At 41.7% G+C, this 21,111-nt stretch overlaps 1 protein-coding gene across 2 annotated transcripts in view; it reads right to left on the bottom strand.

Moving 5' to 3' along the window:
• CALN1 (calneuron 1) overlaps positions 1-21,111 on the bottom strand; it is a 233,342-nt gene that overhangs the window by 65,777 nt on the left and 146,454 nt on the right. For both annotated transcript variants that reach the window (XM_030536900.1, XM_030536901.1), the window contains exon 4: positions 19,759-19,871. In XM_030536900.1, coding sequence (XP_030392760.1) covers positions 19,759-19,871 — 113 coding nt within the window. The remainder of the gene's footprint in view (positions 1-19,758; positions 19,872-21,111) is intronic.

The raw sequence follows: 21,111 nt of genomic DNA, 5'->3' as shown, positions 1-21,111 counted from the left end.
ACTCAGGTGGTTTAGAGATCAAGAAAAGCAGCTGGACCTTTCTGTGGGGTTCTCAGTGATTATGTTTCCAAGGTCTCACATTGTGGATCCTAAAATGTAAGAAGTTTGAATCTTTACAAACTCCTTATCAATTGTCAAAATGAGGCACAATCAATTTTAGCCTCAAACCTGGGTTTACTGCAAAGTTTGTGGCTATGATTCACTTTCACCTAAGCAATTGTGTGCCTCTTCTCATGCCAGTGTGTTTTGTAGGCAACACACTGAATATACATCAGATTTGATTTCTAAGATGATTGCACAATACTGTTTCAGTACTGTCTCTTATGATATTAGATAACAGATAAGACCTAAAATGCAAAATCTCCTTGTCTGCCTGTTGGTCACAGGCCTATTGATCCAACACGTACATTAAAATTACTTCCTTGACGCGTTTTTTTTTTCTTTGGCTGTGACAGCTGATTTGTGTTTCCCTCTCTCACTACTGTAGAATATTGGTATCTGGCAAGAGCCAGCAAATGCTAATTGAACTGCTGGGGGGGACTTGAGAATTGATCACCTTGTTTTTAACAAGGCAAAAAACTGTATTCCTAGCAACAGAGTAACCAGCAGTTTCTGTAGGCTTCAACTGAACTTCCACCTCATCAGTAGTAAAGAGCTTTTGGGGTTGATTTTTATTCTAGGGAGCAGGAATAAGGAACCTCAGTGTCAGACTTATCCTCCAGAAATGTACTTCACACTATTTAGAGAAAGGAAATGTTATAAAAAAATAATTATGCATGAAGCAAAAGACAAACAACAAAGTTATAAGGACACTCCATAGTAGATCGCAGCATCTGAAAAACGTATTCACTAAACCTTTCGTTCACACACTGCATCTTTTTCTGATGCCTTGGACACATGACCATCACTGTATTTCATACAACGTTCTCTTTAAGTTGATCACAAAAATGGGGGGGAGTTAAGTTACACGTTCCTTGTCTTCAGCTGAAGTGCTGTATCCATCTATTTTTTCAGGCATGAGATTTTTCCTGAAAATTGCATCAGCAATCAGAAGCGAATGTTAGCGAAACCATAGTGGAGCTAGCCAGGCTTTTCCATTGCAGAGTCAAGCAGTGGTGAGCACAACCAGTGATGTTCTTAGCTAAATACTATAGGCCAATGTTTTCAAAAGTAGGTTTTGGTGGCCCAGCTTGAGACAGCTTTAAGGAAGCCTGGTTTTCAGAATGCTGGTGCCTCAGCACTTTCTGAAACTCAGCCTTCTTTATGCTGTCTCAAGTTGTGCACCCAACAAAAAGCATCCACAAATCATGTCACTTCTGAGGAATTTTCAATAGAACAGTTTTTCCTCCGATAGAAAATCCTGATTCGTCAAACCTGAAACTGTTTGTGGGAAAGGGCTGGTTTTGACAAATTTCCCATTCGGGGGGGTGGGGGGGGGGGGGGGGGGGGGGGGGGGGGGGGGGGGGGGGGGGGGGGGGGGGGGGGGGGGGGGGGGGGGGGGGGGGGGGGGGGGGGGGGGGGGGGGGGGGGGGGGGGGGGGGGGGGGGGGGGGGGGGATCCAAAACCTTCAAAATTGTCAAAACATCTTGGTTCAATATTTTCAAAACAAAAATGTTCTGGGTTGAACTAACTTTTTATTTTGAAAAGTACAGCTTTTTAACAATCACCCTGAAAGCAGGGGTCAAAATTTTAAAAATCTGAAAGCTAGGAAAACATCCACTCCCAGTGACATTACCTACTATAGTATAGAGAACACTAAGGCCTATTTTTCTTAAGTTCATATAGCCTGCATCTCCCGCTTAAGCTTATGAGAGCTAGAGGTGCTCTCACACCTCTGAAATATCAGGCATTAAGCCCATGTCAAAATATAGTGCCTAAGAGTTTTGACCCTGATTTTGGAAAAAGGCCTCAAACCGGCTTTTGATTTTGCAAGCACTGATAACTGGATCTTCAATTACTTATGCATGTGAGTCATATGATTTAGACATCTAACTATCGGATTGCACGTGCAGCTCAGGCAGGTAAGCTTTGAAGGTTATATGAACCACAGCCCCTCCTAATAATTGTGCATGCAATTATTTGACAGTGCAATCTGAGACATTTTCTCATTATGTCAAAGTACCAATGACGTGTGTGTCATTTCCACCTTTTATGGAGGTGCCTTGCATGCCATTCTGAATTACTTTGATATTGAGATTAAATTGGGAAAAGCCTATCTCAGAGGAGGATATTCTTGGCTTAAATTTAGAACGAGCACATATATAGTAAGATGACCAGTGCTTTAGAAATAACACAGCATATTAGTCACAGGGCATTTCTGACACTATGGAGTTTCAGTACAGTTAGATCTTTATCTTAATTTTTAAATTCTGTGGTATATATTGGAAAACATGAAACCCTTTGAGACCTATTGCAGTGTGTACATCGCAACCAGTTCCAAGGTTTGTAAACTTTAGATCCAAACATTCCTACTTTCACTTTCCTCCCACCTCTAGGACTGGATGTATCCCCATAATCTAGGTGTGAGTACAACTGTATACCCAGACTTTTATGATGCCTTTAGTAGTGTGTCCAGCTCTGGTGCATTTTGCCACAGAAAATAAATGAAGTCAGCTGTGGTTTGTCAAACAGACAGGATTGAGAAGATGCAGAAGTAGAGAGAGGGGATTTTCAACTTGACAATTTTAATGGACTTTAATTAGCCACTTTAGCTTGATTACCATAAAGCTTTTGATTCTATGTCTCATATGCAAGTGTGCCTGAGGGTGATTGATATGGGTTTTTAACTCATCTAATTTGATTCCTGTACAGCAATCAACAGTCAGCTGTTTGAACTGCAATCAGAACAGACTGTTTCGGGAAGCGAGATGAGTACAACAGGATTCTAGTCTCTCATGACCTTTCCTGAACACCCTTTTTCAGAGGGTAAACAGAAGAGTAACTTGAAGCTATAAGAAAAACAAAGAGCTGTTTTCTGGTACACAAAGGGATCTAGGGGAATTTTGTGAAGAGAGCATTTCCTAACTCCATTGGACAAACAGCACTCATAGAAAGAATGATCATTACAATAGGTATATTTGTCTCAGAAATTGTCAATAGTGACTGAGATGCCTTACTGAACAAGGTGCATTACGTAAGACTCTACTGCAAACAGCCAGAAAAGCTTGATCAAGTACTCTGCACACACTTCTTCAAGCTAGACGGAAAACGGGGAAATGATTTCACTAACATTTTTGATGTAGTTTCCATTTTGCCATTTGAAATGGACCCATTTTCTGTTTTTCATGAAATTCTCCATGATTTTTTACCTACATTTTTCTTTTCATTTGGCAAACACCCAGTTTGCAGTAAGAAACTGTGGTTTGGGGTAAAACAAAACACTTAAATAAGGATTTCAGGAAACCTTTTTATCAACATTTCTGTGAAAATATTGGTAAAAATAGACATTTGATTATTCTCAAAATTTCCTCCACTAATTCTATCATGAAAAGTTTCAGGGGGAGGGGGGAATTTTCAGCAAAAAACCCACAACCTCTTTCATACAAAAAGTTTTGATCATCTCTAATTATTATTATTTACTCTTTCCATGACGCTCTAAAAATGGACCCTCAATGTGATGGAGTGTGGACAAATGTATAAAAAAAGACAAGTCCATCCCTGGAGAGCTCACATTTAGGGCACTGATCCTGCAAAGCTGCAGGGACGTGCTTAACTTTATGCACTGTGAGTAGACCCACTAGCTTAAATGAGACAACTTGCAGTGCGCAAAGTTAAATATGCATATAAGTTGTTGCAGAACTGGGGCCTAAATTAAGACAGGACTCGGCAAGCCAGTGTTCCAACCAAGCAGAAGAAATGGAGAGAAGATGAGGGTAACGAAAGTTCAAACCATGCACTTTGAGCCAATGACAGATAAGGAAGAAATACAAGATATATAAGGAGTGGCCCCTACTCTCCACCAACCCCAACCCAGAAATAAGTCTGTCGCCTAGAGAGAGAGATTTTAACATGCACAGTATATACATTATAAAAATAAATACAAAATATAAAATCCTCAGAGCAGTGTAATTAATTGTGCATTCAAGTCTGCAGACGAGAGACTAGTGCTCCCTTCAAGACAGTCTGCCTGACTTTCCAGACATCTCATCACAGCTGGCATTCGACACAGCCTCAAAAAAGTCCCCATCTATAAACCAGATTTTTAACTGGTGTAAAGCTGCATAGCTCCATTGAACCAATGAAGCTGTGTTGATTTACACCATCTGAGGAACTGTAGCTCCATCTATAGAATAGATTGTTCTTGTCCCCTCTGACCACATCTCTGGAACGCTATAATAATTTGCTTGTTAAATGTACAACATTGTAAAAAGAATTTTCTTCCCCACCAGATGCTAGAGCCTGTGTTTTTATTTCATGTATAATCCCGACTCAGATCAATGCCTGGATTGAAATTTCACACACACAGTGATGTGCTGTGTTGACTGACATAGGTATCCTGCTTTCTTACATTGACACACAATCTCTACAGGTGCTAACAATTCAGTTGGTAGATTCCTATTGGAATGTAACACTGGAGAAGCAATTTAAAAACGAAATCTTTGCTAGACATAGTATGGCTGGAAGGAGAAAACCCCTTCATATTTGCCAAGCTTGGGTTCAGAAACCCTGACATTTCAACGAATCATTAGTTTCGAAACACACTAGAATTGTGTAGTTCAGCTGCATTCTATTCCCTATACAGCAGCATGGAAGATTAGCGATGGGTCCAAACAAGTGCCAAACATCCACCAACTTTCAGGGGGCAGTGTGGAGAAGGTAAGTGGGAGGGTGCACTGTAGGAAGGCTAAATCCAGACCCAACCCCAGAGAAAGATTTTATGGCTTCTGCCCTTCTATACAAAAGACCTATAACACCCTACAACGATTTGATTTAGGCTGCTCAGATTCAGCCTTTATATAGATGTAGAAAAAATTCATCTGGTTTTTCAAACCTATTTACTTTGGAGTCACTAACCATCAGCTGAAAATCTTCTTGCTATGCAATCTACCCTGTTGGTTTTAACTCTGTGATGAAAACCTAGCTGAAGAGTGTTCTAAGAGCTTACTAAGCAATACTGGTGGTTAATGGGAACATTGGCAGGGGATTCATTCTGTCTTTGCGTCCCTTCTCAATCTGACCCTGCTCATACCAGCCAGGACCCTGCAAGCTCCCTCCTGCACACAAAGCCCTATATCCCCATTTCCAACCTTGGGGCTTAATCCTGTAAACAGTTATTACCAGGCAAAGTGCTTCCTTCAGCAGACTAGTCATGGACAGGAAGCACTGTGCTCTGGAATATCTGCAGGATTCGACCCTAAATCCTGAACAAAATATTTCATTTGATCCAAAACAACTTTTTAAAAGAAGTTTTAGTTTTTCCTAAAAAAAAATAAATTCATTTCAGATCAAACAAACAATTTAATGTTTCCAGTTTAGCCATCAAACCAAAAAAAATCAACTGTTCACCTGTTTCTAGGTTGAAGTGGCACGTGGGGTGAATGTCATCCTGGATATTTCAGTTTGCCAGCAAAAGTAAAGCACTAGGGATTTATAACAAGCCCAGAATGTTCAGGAATATAAAGAAACAGATGATGGTAAAATACCTCACTCGTACATAGCACTTTTCATCAGTGAATTGCAGAGTGTTTTACAAACCTCAGTATCATTATCTCCATTTCACAGATGGGGAAATTGAAGTATAAAGAGACTAAGAAACTTGCCTAAAGTCATACAACAGAGCAGTGGCAGAGCTGCATATAGAACCCAGGTCTCAAGTCCAGTGTTCTAACCACTAGGTCACACATTTTATTTTATTTTTAAATCACTAATTTTCTAGTATGAAACATCTTTGTTTTAAAACAATTCTGCACGAATTGAAGACTTAGAGGAAAAAATTCCACCTTCCCCATTTCTTTTGACTATATACTTTGTGTTTTACAGAGTTAAAAAAAAATGAAGGAAAATAAATTCCTTTTCTGTAGAATTTCACTACATGTACTTCCTAAGTGAATGTATTTTCGCTGGAGGATTACATCGTCATTTGATTCTAGGATCATTATATGTTCTACCCTTAGACTTAAACCTGCCCTTGGGATTCACGCATTTTTGAATGTCAGAATAAAATACATAGTTTGCAGAAAGCTATTTGAGTAACTGCAAGAGCATGTCAGAGCCAGAAGTTCGTAGCTTTCATATTGGAGGCAGTAATAAAGAGGGGACATTATGACAAAAGATGAGAAAGTTTGGCTTGAACCAGTAGGTAGAAAGAAGGATTTCTAATGTGGGGGAAGGGATACATTGTAACACACTGACTAAGCAGGTGATATTTTGTCACCCCCTATAGGAGCTCACAAAGAATATGTAAACAATAATACCAAAGCTTTTGTCCTTTTAACTCAAGTCTCACAGAATATCAGGGTTGGAAGGGACTGCAGGAGATCATCTAGTCCAACCACCCGCTTAAAGCAGGACCAATCCCCAGACAGAATTTTACCCCAGTTCCCCAAATGGTCCCCTCAAGGATTGACCTCACAACCCTGGGTTTAGCAGGCCAATGCTAAAACCACTGAGCTATCCCTCCCTGTGGTAGAGATGCGTGTTTTGTGAGCTAAGATGTCTGCGTTCTGTCTTCACTGAGTCCCACAATTCCTGTAGGTATACAACACATGCTTTCATTGAAAATTGGCACTATCTAAGAAGTATTGTGTCATTTCTTTTCCACCCCGAGTGCGGCACTTCTAAAATGTATCCACTTAAACTTTGGAGAGAGAGAGACCGATGAAAAGGAAAATAAATTGAGTGAATTTTAGGGCTGGTGAAAGTTGCAGGACTGATAACTCTGGAGAAAGCTTGACACCCTCTGTATCTTATTTACAATTCCCTGAGCTTTCCAGTCCCCAAGGGAAAGGTATCTAAAACAACACACACAGCAATGACTATGGAAACATTGGACAGATATCTTGCTCATTTCACTACAGTGGAAATTACGCATAGAATGTACCATAAATATCAATATATAACGAGGGAGATCAGGAAAGGTTGTGATCATTTAATATCATAGAATCATAGGACTGGAAGGGACCTTGAGAGGTCATCTAGTCCAGTCCCCTGCACTCATGGCAAGACTAAGGATTATCTAGACCATCCCTGACAGTTGTTGTCTAACCTGCCATTAAAAATCTCCAGTGACAGAGATTCCACAGTCTCCCTGGGCAATTTATTCCAGCGCTTAACCACCCTTACTATTAGGAAGTTTTTCCTAATGTTCCATCTAAACCGTTCTGGCTGCAAGTTAAGGCCATTGCTTCTTGTCCTATCCTCAGAGACTAAGGAGAATATCGAATTCACAGATATATCCTTGTATGTTTCTAGTATTTCATTGACTTCTATGGTGTTATTCTGGATTTATGCCATGGTAAGTGGTGCTAGAATCTGTTCCAACATAGTTCTTCAGTCCTACTTGTGACTTATATATACTTCTTTTTAAAAAATGACCACTTTATAATACCGTGTAAAATTCAATTATATACAGGAGTAAATCTTTCCCAGCCACTAGAAAATGCATTAAGACAATCAATTCAAGAGAATCCTGTGCATTTCAAGGCATAACGTATTTCTTCCCTTGCTGGCACAGAAATATATTTAGAACTTCACATACAGTAAAATGAAGGGGGTGGGGGAGAGACAGGCAGAGAGGTACTTTGTCTGGATAACAGTGGATTCGTTAAAAAAGAGAGACCTCTGGCATTTCATCAGCTTTCTCTTCATGTTCAGCATCTTTCCACCCACTCAGAAATGATAAATCATGTCTCTCTTAGAAATTTTTATTTAACAAAGCAACAACACTTTTTTTTTTTTTTAAGGAGAGAGGACTAAGCCCGTTCTTTGCCAGTGCAGAGTTTGCAGTGGGTGAGGCAAAGGTCACAGCACAGTGGGCATAGTTTTTGCCCCAACATACTAGACAGTAATCTATTCTACTCTTGCCAGACAATCAACTTCAAACCTCTACAGGGCCTATTTGTAGGATTCATCTCAAAAACACTTGAAAAACAGGGCTTCTGTTTTGTTTAGTTTTTCTTTTTGAAGTGTCAGCTGGACCAGAAATGATGGGCTAAAATTCAGGGCCACCGATGCGTGGACTGTCATTGAAACAAAAGATGGTGTTCACCACTAGAGAGGTGTGTGATGGAAGAACTGGGCTGTACTATGGCTTATCCTGGAAGAGACTGGTAAGGGACTGGTGAAGAGGCTGAGAAAGGCATTGAACAAGATCAGAGGATGTGATTTGTCAAGGCCACTTAGGACAGAGCTGGAGAGCTAGCGTAAGAGAAAGTCATGACATGAAAGGGGTGGCATAACGAAGTTTGATGGGACTCTTTAAGGAAGAAGACTTGAGTTTTCAAAGGGAGGTAAACACCCAAATCCTATTGACTTCCAGTGGAAGCTGGGTGCCGAACTCCATGTGTCTCCTTAGACCATCCTAGCCCAAGGAGAGGGTCAGATGCCCAGGAGGAAGGAAGGGATGCAACTGAGATCAAATAGTGGTCTCATGATTGGGAATGCTAGGGCCACAGAGTTATCCATGAGCTGTGGCGCAAGAGGGTCAGGATTCCTCCCCTTCCTCCCAGCAGGGAATCCCCAGTACCCACAGCAGTTACTCGACTTGCATGCTGCGGTGGAGGCCTAAGGGAGAGCAAGGCACTACGAAGCACTCATTTGCAGCAACCAGCAGCAAGCATGGTCAGCCTGGCCCCATCAGACCAAAACAATAAAGGCATTTTACAAAGACAGGTGAGCAGGTGCCACTGGGGTGGCACAGCTCTATGTGTTACGATAGAAAAGCTGTCGAACACACATCTACGTTCATCACTGCTAGAATGGTAAAGGTGCATGGCTTACATTTTCAAACCCTGTTGCCATCTGCAGATGCTAACTGCTTCAAGTCGGTCATCCGCACATGGTTTAACATTGCTGTTTTCCTGACATATTGGCTGTGCACTGTATGCCCCCATGATATCATTTAGGGCCTGATTCATAGTCCCTTGAAAAGTCAATGAGAGTCTTTCCATTGAATTCCGTCGTCTTCAAATCAGGCTTTAACCAGTAGGTTGCAACTGAAAATCCTGATTTCATACCGGGGCACCACAATGCTACCACCTGGGTGTTCATTTAGGGTATGTCTACATTGCTCACTGAGCCAAGGTCTGCGGGACATGGGCCTCTAGACTCAGTGTTGCCATACACATGAGAGTCCACACTGCTTTGTAAACCTCAGTTTACAATTGCTGGATCTGGGTCTCACACTTGTGCTAACGCATCCATATTGTACCTCACAGAGCTTCTGACTGAAAAATCAACGAATGGGTCAGTTTTGAACACTTCAAATTGAAAATCACTTCAACGTTCAGCAATTCATCGTGAAAATAGCTTTTCATTTTTCCATTGGCTCTAGTGTTCACATACCTCATCAGGAAATTGTTTTTTTCTGCATTGTTATTGTTCTGTTAAGCAAACAGAAAGACACAAACATATTACAAGAGCCTGATAAGAACCACAACAACCAAAGGAAGGTGGTCTAGGGAAGGTTTGTTCTTTAGCAAAGTTTTCCAGCATTCCAAATCCCTAATAAGCCATTTCTTAGATATCTCTGAAGAGAGGAAGGATGGTCCAGTGATTAGGGTGCTGACTTGGGAAATCTGAGCTCAATTCCCTGCTTTAACAAAGACCCCCAGTGCGCCCTGGGGCAAGACATTTAGGCTGTGATCCCACTACAAGCACTGCAGCTACATCGCTGTAATATAGACACTTGCTACAGCAACAGAAGGTGGGTTTTCTATTGCTGTAGTAATCGCTCAAGAGACAGTGGCTACATTGAAGAACTCTATACTGGAAGAAGTCTGTACTACATCTCTCGGGGGGCCGGGGGAGGAGCTGAATTTTTGACACCCTTGAGCAACATAGCCAGGTTGCCCTAAATTTTAGGTGGAGACCAGACCTTAGTGTCTCTATGCCTTAATTCCCCCCCTCTGATAATAGCACTGGCCTACCTCACAGGGGTGATGTGGAAGGGGAATAAATTCATTAAAGATTATTGGCGCTTAAATACTCTAGTAATGGGGGCCATATAAGTACCTAAAATAGATCGATTATTTGAAACTGTCTGGAGACGCTAAATCAAAAACAAAAGCTCTTTGAGCCTGAACCAGAAGGGTGCTGGACATCTGCAAGTCCTATTGATTTAAATGAGTTTTGGGTGTGTAGTCTGTGCTTAGCCTCTGGCCATAACTGTACTATGGAAAACCCACGCTCAAAGAACATAAGCACAGCCATACTGGGTCAGACCAAATGTCCATCTAGCCCATATCTTATCTTCCCACAGTGGCCAGTGCCAGGTGTCCCAGAGGGAATAAACAGAACAGGTAATCATCAAGTGATCCATCCCCTGTCGCCTATTCCCAGCTTCTGGCAAACAGAGGCTAGGGACACCATCCTGCCCATCCTGGCTAACAGCCATTGATTGACCTATCCTCCATTAACTTATCTAGTTCTGTTTTGAATCCTATTATAGTCTTGGCCTTCACAATATCTTCTGGCAAGGAGTTCCATGGGTATACCATGCGTTTTGTGAAAAAATACTTCCGTGTGTGTATTTTAAACCTACTGCCTATTAACTTCATTTGGTGACTCCTAGTTCATGTGTTATGAGAAGGAGTAAATAACACTTCCTTATTTACTTTCTCCACACCAGTCATGATTTTATAGACCTCTATGATTTCCCACTTAGTCATCTCTTTTCCAAGCTGAAAAGTCCCAGTCTTATTACCCATTACGCTATCATGCCCTCACATGGCAGCCATTCCATACCCCTAATCATTTTTATTGCCCTTTTCTGAACCTTTTCCAATTCCAATATATCTTTTTTGAGATGGGGCAATCACATCTGCACACAGTACTCAAGATGTGGGTGTACCATGGATTTATACAGAGGCAATATGATATTTTTTGTCTTATTATCTATCTCTTTCCTAATGATTCCCAATATTCTGGTCACTTTTTTGACTGACGCTGCACATTGAGTGGATGTTTTCACAGAACTATCTACAATCACTCCAAAATTTCTTTCTTGAGTGATAACAGCTAATTTAGACCCCATCATTTTATATGTATAGTTGGGATTATGTTTTCCAATGTGCATTACTTTGCATTTATCAACATTGAATTTCATCTGCTATTTTGTTGCCCAGTCACCCAGTTTTGAGAGACCCCTTTGCAGCTCTTCACAGTCTGCTGGGGACTTACAAAACTCCTCAAGATAGTTATCATCTGCAAATTTTGCCACCTCATTGTTTACTCCATTTTCCAGATCATTTATGAATATGTTGAATAGGATTGGTCTCAGTACAAACACCAGGGGGACACCACTATTTACCTCTCCATTCTGAAAACTGACCATTTATTCCTACCGTTTATTTCCTATCTTTTAACCAGTTACCAATCCATGAGAGGATCTTCCTTCTTTTCCAGTGACAGCTTACTTTGCTTGTGCTTTGCTCAAGATGGAAGGCACGAGTCCTGCATGCATTCCTCCATTGCCTTTATTGTTGTGCTTGAAACTTAACATAAGGAATATATCTATTAAAAAAAATACATTTCTCCCAACAAACCCAGCAAAGAAACGTCAAGAGAGCAGGCAAAATGCATTAAAGAACTGCCACCACTGAACCTATCCAGGGCAGATCTCATAGGGAGCAACGGAGCTCCATGCCACTTCAAATTCCAGACCATCATCAACACAGAGACCTACAGCCACATGCATTTACTTTTGGCACTCACAGTTCCATTGATTTTTAACTGGCTCATTACAAAAGTCAGAGCACAGTTGTTATTTTATGCATCAGGAGGAGAGGAAAAAAACAACAGACACAGACCAAACCCCTCTCTCTCTCTCTCTCTCTCTCTCTGTGAGAGAGAGAGAGAGATGGGAAAAGAAAAAAATAACCTCTATGAATTAAGAAACAGTGTGCGTGTTTCCAAGTGTGTGACGTTGAATACCAAAATCACCACCTGCCAAGCTGATAAAGCAACATGACCCAGCATGCAGGATGCCTCTTTATATAAATTGTTAGCTTTAAATATACCTCAGACAAAGGCTTTGGTGTCTTTTAAGAAGGCTAATGGTATAAATAGGCCTGTTCAAACTATGCAACACAATAGGACTGGGAAGTCGTCTTTGCTCCCTATTGTTAGCTACACCAGAGGTCTAGTCTCTTGCTTTTGATCAGAAGCATTTTGGCCTAGATTTTCAGAATGTAGTGATTTCAGATGCCTCTAGTTTTGGATAACCAATTTGAGATGGCTTAAATGGACCTGGTTTTCAGACAGACGCTGTTTAACACTGTCTAAAAATAAGGCCCCATTAGGTGTCTCAAGTTCGCCACCCAAAAACCGAGACATCCCAAGTGTGCCAAGTCATTCTTGAAATCTTTGCCTTTACATTTGTTATATAGTGGTGAGAGGGGTTAAAGGATGGAGACACTTGTCACAGGACAAACAACAGGTTCATGGATGGCATATAATTAATGAACCTAACAAATGCACAACTTCATGTATATTCCAGCAGGCTATCTAAAGCCCTTCTACGCAGGATGCCTGTGCCACAAACAGAGGTCTCTTGTTGCGTCCTGAGATGAATGACAGGCAAGCGGAAGATGGCTATAGTGTGCATAGAAGAAATCAGGGAGAAAATGAACTTGGGATTCTTGGTGGCAGGTACACTGGAGAATGCACATTTGAGGTTAGACAAACATGTGACAAGAGTGGGAGAAGAATGACACGCAAAGAAAGCATGGGAGGAAGAGGGCAGCAAGAAAGACTTAGGATATGATGGAAAGACTCTGTCAGAGAAGTCTGAAGACAGGAGGATTGGAACTCCAAGACTCATGAGTCCATGTGTCATGGACCAAAAGGAGTGGTGAAGAATCCTGGGTACCACCCATCTTGTGTAAATGGGAAAAGGAGTTGAGAAATGCAGTGGAGTCATGCGAAGCAGGCAGTTAAGCCTGTCGTAATGTCTGCTAATCAACAGCAGACCAAGGTTTTCAAGTGACTTGAGATTCTGGATGCTCCACTGGAGATGCTATAAAAATGTCTGATTTTCAGAAAGTTCTGAGCACCTGCCCTTTGAAAATCATCCCCCTTTCAATGTATCTCAAGCTGAGCACCCGAAAGTGGAGGCACCCAAAATTGCAGATCACTTTTGAAAATATTGGCTTGTTTGGGTAATCCACCGGCAAGTTCATGTTATAGGTATGCCTCTGTGCTTGATCTGCAAAAGATATATGAGTGGGACGGCCCCAGCTAGAGATGCTTTAGATTAAGCTGTAGAAACTCATGCTTCTAGCTCTGGAGGTTCCTGGGTCAGTCCCTGGAGCATGTGCCAATATGGTGGCCATCACATATGCACTAGACCTACAAACATTACTAGATTTTCCTCATAGGCCGACCACCTGATACAGCTCACTACCTGATTCAGACATCAACTGACAGATAAGATTCCGACAGCTGAGCCAACCACCAAACATTGTGCATCATCTGGAGCTTTGACCTACAAACTTAGCATTACACAGTTTCGAGCATCTGCCGTTCTTTAGAACCGCAGCAAATGTTGGCTGGAGTCCTTGGTAAAAACTGTGAATGAACAGGTTTGCTTCCATTCTGCAAAGGCTGAAACAACACCACCTAAAGTCTATACTTGGAAAATTTGTATCAATGTAGCTACACCAGTTTGCAAACTCCCTGTGTAGATGTGCTGCACTGATGTAAAATGGGACTTACTCTGGTTTCACAGAATATTACACCATTTCAGAGGTTCTCAAACTGGGGGTCGGGACCCCTCAGGGGATCGCAAGGTTATTGCATGAGGGGTCACAAGCTGTCAGTCTCCACCCCAAGTTCCACATTGCCTCCAGAATTTATAATGGTGTTAAATAAATTAAAAACACTTCTTAATATATAAGGCAGGGGTCACACTCAGAGGCTTGCTATGTGAAAGGGGTCACCAGTACAAAACTTTGAGAACCACTGCACCAGTATAATGCATCTGTGCTGAGGGGTTGGAGTGGTATAACTGCTTGGTTTAGCAGCTGTTTGCAAAAGTAAGGGGAGCTGACTAAAGACTATTAATGAAAGCCAGATCCCAGACCAGCATTAAAGTAGAACAAAATAAAGGATGTGCAGGAATCTACATACTCCCAAGCCCTCTCCAGCCCAGCCCAGCTGGGGAGAAGGAAATCCATTATTTAGAAATACACTTTTCCAATGCTGGTGAAGAAGTGCCGGGTTTATTACCTGGCTAAATTACATACTATTGTCAAAGAGACAAAATACATCCTCAGGGATTATGACAATGCTAAAAAATGTGCAGGCCCCAAATTAATTCCTCTGCAGGGACTAGAGGAGGAACTAACTGTTCCTCAATTCTTCAGAGGAAGAAATGTTGTTAAATTTATCTACTGGACTTAGAAAAAAAATAACGCCTTTCCCCAACCCCCTTATATCTTTTAGAGTCTCTGCCTCCCCTCCCCCAAGTTTGCACTGGCTTTTGTTGATGCCAACGAGATTTCCAAATATTTCCTTCCTCATTTCATTCTATTAAACCACTGATTGATTGAATGGTTAATACAGCATAGAACTATCCCATGGGAGAGTGATTCCATTAGTAATGACAACTGACAATAGATTATGAACAGGCAGCTCCTCACATCAATTCATTAAAGCATCAGCAACAGAACCCAAGCCGTGGATATGCAGATATTCTATCCCCTTCCTCACTGCATGCTAATTGTTCTCCACATAGAAACTGAACTGGGATCCTTGCCCTCAGAATTTTCTGCAGAGGGCAGTAGGAAACAGAATCTTGCCCTCTGCTGGCCTCGTAAAAATCACCACAGCCATCTCAGGCCAATCCTGGAAGCTGTTGTAGCCTCCTCAGTCCCTGGAAATAGTCATGAACAGAGCCGAGCACATAATAGATGGTGGTACTGAGAAACCCAGAAAAATAGTTTGGAACCAAATCTGCAACATTTTCCCTTGGGTTTATTTTTCTTGACAAAACAAAACAAACATAAAAGGCATTTGTTCAGGTTAAAAAAATTTCATTTTGAAAATGCCAATATCAAAATGGTTCATTTCTATTTTTTAAATGTTTTCCCCTCTGTTTTTCATTCAGCCAAAACTATTTGCTAAACTCGACCTCAATTCGCAAAGAGTTTTGTTCACCCCCAAACTGCATTTTTTTTTTAAGGCAAATTTACTATTCACTAAAATGAATTCACCCTGCACTAGTCATGAATCTACCAGGCTTGTGCCTCATCCTGTCCTCGGCACATCCATCACCACCTAGTGGTGAGAAAAGAAAACTCATTCTCCTCTATGTGTCTGGAACCAGCCTTCCTTTCCTTCTTGCATCACAAAAGCTCCCATGTTAACAGAACATGCTTGGATGGTCTGATGGCCCATGGCTGCATAGTGCCCTGCTATGCAAGAGATCAGTGTGCTGCGCTACGTTTGCTATGCCGCTGCAGAACATCTGACGGGAGAACATATGCCGACAGGAGAAAGCTCTCCCGTTGGCAAAATAAAACCAACTCTGAGTGGCACAAGCTGTCCTGCCACCATAGTGCTGTCCACATTGATGCTTATGTTGGTCTGGCTTATGTCACTCAGAGGGGTGGTTTACTCCCACCCGAGTGACATACATTATGCCAACGTAAGCTGAAGCTGACACTCTGGTGATCAATGGAACGGTCTCTTTCCATCACTCCAGCTAATCCTTGATCCTCACTAGAGGCATGCCCCCTCCCGTTATGGAAAACACTGCACTAGAAATCCTTTTGTCCTTCAAACCATACACCATAATCACCCAAACAAAGTGCTCGTAAACATCTTCTGGTATCAGATAACTTTTGTTTGTAAGAAAAACAAGTTCTGGGAAAGTTTAAGACAAATTTTATATTCACTTGTAAGCAGAAAGCATCAGTAAAAACCCCGTCTGGGCAAATGGCGCTGTGATGGAGAATTAGGGATTGAAATATGTAATTGACAATATTCTCCGCAAAACTGTACTCTGTTTGTACAAGCTCTAGCTAGAAATTCTGCAGAGACAGAGCTATAGCGATAGAAATTAACGTTCCCTCAGCTTTACTGATACTATTGTTCAACACTGCGTTGAACTGAAATAGTCTTTACAGTGTTACCCTCCCCCCAATCCCACCCAACCACCCCTTAAGCCATCATGTAAGAACATGGAAAGCCTCTCTTTCCAGAGTGGAGCTGATCTTGGCTACTGCATAAAGAGAGTGAGCGAGCTGCTTGACAGGAACCGATACAAGGCAATTTAAAGCTCACATGGGAAGGAAAACAGGAAACATACATTTGAAAAACCCTTCATTCTCCCGATCTGTGCCACTGTACAGCCCTCAGCAGAGATTAATTATTTTCTGAATGTCCATTACTCTTTACCTAATATTTGCAACAGGAAGAATGCCCCAGTTTTATATTATTGCAGGTCTGTCTTTTACACACCCTCTCTCTACTCTTCTACCATTGGCATCTTTCTCCGTCTTCCTGCAGTCCTGCTAATACTTTTGCAAGATCCTTCCCCTCTGCAGCTCATGCCATCTGGAACAGCCTTCCTGTATCACACCAACTCACTCCCAATTTCATTTGAACACGCATCTCTCATCCCTCGCCGGTTCCTTTGAATTTCTCTCTCCTTCTGCTGCTGTTTATTATTTAACTCTGTCTTTGTATTATTTAAAAACTGTGCTGGGAACAGAATCTGGATGAAAGCACCATTAATATAGGAAGCTGGGCCTTCAGCAAAAATATCATGCAAGCCAAAATTGTGACAGTTGGAGAATGAGAGATTGGATGGATAGTGGCAAAACAGTTTCTGGAAGCCAAAAATGTATCTTCTGCCTCCGCACCTGACACAAAAAACTTCTCCGAGGTGCCTCTTGACACGCTGATTCTATGGTGTGGTGCCCCAGGCCTTCAGCTAACAACCTATGTAAGACAGAGTTGCACCTTCTAGTGGCTATGTTAACACCTTCAACTGCCTGGGCTCATTTATAGTTTTGGAGTGGACATAACAGGGCTGCAGCTACTCTTAACTTTCTTTAGATACTTGAGGGGATTTTTCCAAAACCTTCAACATGCAAAAATCACTACACGTGTCCAAGCCTTTCCCTTTTGTGAGAAAGTTTAAAGTCTGCATTAGTGGGATGTTGAGAGTGAATTTAGACCCCGTTCAGCAAGGCACTTCAGCATGTTCATTGCTTTAAGCATGTACTTAAGGCCCACTGAACTTAAGCATGTACTTAAATACTTTGTTGTACGGGGATGGGACTTAAATACTGCTTAAATATTTTGATAAATCAAGTCTCTGATATTTGAGTAGGTAAAATAAGCAAAGGAAACATGCCACACAGCAGCCCTGAGTTGCCCTTTGCTACATTTTTCTGCCAGTTCACTCTTCTGGGAACAAGCAGTCAAATTGCGGAGGTACATTTTAGACAAATTGGACCTGCTCAGAAAGAAGAGGGATACATTTTTGTATGCAAAATGAAAGTGTGTGCACGCCAGTCTTAGATGCGGCCTCGTGGACACGTCAATGAACCTGAACTCAGGAGACGTGGATTCAAATTGTGGGTCTGCCATTGCTTTGCTGGGTGAGCCATGGCCCCTCCCCATGCCTCAGTTTTCCATCTAATAAAGATATTGCCCTCTTTTGCAAAGTGCTTGCAGATCTATGTAAGAGCTAGGAATTATTATTATAAGGGTTTTATTACATACTCTGAAGCACACATGCAATTCAGTCAAATCTTTATTGCCCACAGATAACCCCCCAGATTATTTCTCACAGCTTGTATAGCATCTCTTCACCTGAGAATCACAAAACTCTGCTAATTAATTCTCACAGTAGTCCTGTGAGGAAGAGAAGCATTATTATTTTCCTCACCGTATAAGTAAACCACAGTACAAAAGAGTTAAAGTCAGTGGCAAATACAAAGTCCACAGCAGTGCCAGACACAGAACCCAGAATTCTGCTGCTCCAGCTCATGAGGCAAGGCTAGCCACAGGCATATATTGTTTGGTAAGAAGCACTAGAGCTTTTTCCCCTTTGTATTAGTCAAGCTCTTTTGATAAGTGACTCACCTGTGGGGCTCGATGGAGGCTGTAGAAGAACAATGATTTTCTGCAAAGTCCCAGTACTTCTTAATGTTTCTTCAAACACTGTTTCCCTCTCAGATATGTCATAATTCATTGCTGGTTCATCAACACCGAGTACTTACTCTGATGAATGAACAGTGGGAATACAGAGCTAACACTTTCAATCTTGTTCCTATCATCTCAGCATGTATCAGAAACAGGTTTTAAAAGATTTTTTTTACGCCACTCAAATATGGCAGACTGAATGTCTGCAGGAACTAGTAACAGGAGACAGAGCCTTTTATAGTTAGGCTGTCAGTTCCCACAAGGAATAGGCTTGAGAGTGACCAAAAGCTGTCAGGCCACCCAAAAGCACTCAGTTGTTATGTGAAATCACTGGTCATCTCATAATGGCAGAGAAATACTGGATACAGTGGTCCAATATTCCTGTCTCAAACAGCAGGCCTGGGAAAAGTGCAAGAAACCCTGCAGGAGGCAATTACAAAATAATATGTCCACAGGGAAATGTTATATCTAACCCCCAATGGTTAGAGGATTTCTTATGTCCTGAAGCACTAACATTTATATTCCTTCCAAAATTTGGGGGGTGGACGTATTTGTGTGTGTTGGGGGAGGTGTAATCCTTACTATAGCAACTCAGCAGAACCTTGTCATTATACAAAAATCCAATCCTTTTTGGAAGCCTGCACAGCTCAGTACCGTTGTCAAGTTTACAGGTATCCACACTGCAAAAATGGCCATCGCATTCGGCACTGGTCGACACCTTAGACAGGCGTCGTCTCAGCACCAAGGACTGAATTCACATGGAACGTGAGCATGGAATCTTACCCTGTTAGGGCAGGGTTGAGGCACATTGATGGGTCAGCATAGGAGCAGCTTGCAAATGGCACTGCCAATCTACTTGTTCTGTGATAAACAGAGGGTTTCATTATCCCCAAATTATTTGACCTATTGTATCACAGAACACATGTAAGCACCAATAGGATTTGATTAACTGCAGCTCAGTTCTGCCGGCTTGGAATGCACACTATTACCACATTGATGGCGAAGAGTGAAATATGACGTCTAAAAGGAGATCACCTGATGGGCAACCATATAGATTATATTTCTATTTCCTCGCCTCATTAGACAAACTAATCTATTTCCCCTTTAACACAGATGTTTGCTTTGCATTCCAATCAATATTCCTTGCAAAACCCAAGTTCCCAACAAGGCATTGCAAAAACAACAAAATCTATTCAAAAGCACAGTTCTACATAGACACAAACCATCAAATTCTCTCTCTTTTTCACACATCAAATGCAGAGAATGTGAAAGTCACTCCACCAATACAGTATGGTCTTATGTGGATCGGAATAGAACCGAATAACCTTTACACAATTGTTCAAGCCCAACAAAATATTTCATGCTTCAAACCATTTCATTGTTTCTTGAGATAGTGATAATTGCTCATTGATGTTGCTTTAAAAAACCAGAAAGATCACTTACCTGCCAGAATATGCTGTCTATTGTATTTCCAAGAAAACCATCTCTCCCTTCTGAAGATACCAGCTTAGGTCCAAGAATGGTCATAAATTCATCAAAATCAACCTGGCCATCCCCTGGAATGAGAGGAAAACTATCAATGAGTCTTAGCTGATTGGTATCTCAAAAGTCACTCAAAAGTCCATGTGCCACCCTGGACAGCTCTGCCCCCTGGAAAGAAAACAAGTTATGAACCAGTGAGTGCATCATCCAGACACCATGATCACCAGCAAAATCACATCTGTTGCATGGGGAACAGCTCTCATTTCCATTCTTATTAGTGGTTTAATATTATATTACTATCCAAAGAGCAGCCAAGATCGGGGTCCCATTGTGCTACGTGTGGTACAAAAAGAGATGAAAAGGCTGTCCCCATGCCCTGCTGAGGTTACAAGCAAGTCGCTTCTAAAAACCAAAGGTTCTTGAGCATTTCAGAAAGACCGCAACTTCCATTCGCTGTAGAAGGAAGGCAGCGTGGCAGCACTGGACTGGGGCTCAGGAGACTTGGCTTCTCTTCCTAGCTCTGCCACTGGTTTGCTAGCTGACTTTTGTCCCATCACACCATCTCCCTGTGCCACAAATTCCCCATCTGTAAAAAGTGGGGATAATGATACTGATCTTGTAAAGTGCTTTGAGATCTGCAAAGGAAAAAGCTCTCTTTAAGAGCTAGGTATTAATTAATTTATTATCATCATCATCATCATCCTGTTTGTAAATCAGCCTGTAGAGAGTGAAATCTTTCCAAACTCTTACGCAGGTCCAAGTCTGTCCTGCAGCGGAGGTTACCATAACAAAGAACAGCCAGGCCATAATATAACCACAAGGCAATTCATATCAGCTTTCATCAATGTGTATCTTCTAAAATCCTGCGTACTCTGTATGCAGAGAAGACAGTGTAGACTCAGATCCAGTGTCATTAGCAGAAAAAGAAGACTGCTCGTGCAACTAATGAACTCAGCCTGTGCAGTCCCATGACCCCGTAGTATATTGTCTGTTTTGTAAATGAGCCCTGGCGCTGTCTGCAATGTGTCCAAGTATGAATTATCACCTGGGAGGACTTTACAGAAGGATCAATACAAAATGCTAAGAAAGAAAGAAAGAAAGAGCATTTCTGTAGTGGTTAAGGAATCTTTCAAATCTTTGCTCTTCGAGGTTTTAAAAAGGTGAGTGCAATGCACATCTGCTTCTTTGTACTTTTCAGCTCCCTACCACCACACTACCAGAGCACCTCACAACCTTCTAATGCATTTATCCTCCCACCACCTCTCTGAGGTAGGGAAGTGCTGTTCTCATTTGACAGTTTGGGAATGGAGGCAT

The sequence above is a fragment of the Gopherus evgoodei genome, chromosome 17, assembly GCF_007399415.2.
Source record: "Gopherus evgoodei ecotype Sinaloan lineage chromosome 17, rGopEvg1_v1.p, whole genome shotgun sequence".
In the NCBI taxonomy this organism is placed as follows: Eukaryota; Metazoa; Chordata; order Testudines; family Testudinidae; genus Gopherus; species Gopherus evgoodei.
Note: the sequence above shows the minus strand (reverse complement) of the source record. Positions and strands in the feature narration are given on the sequence as shown.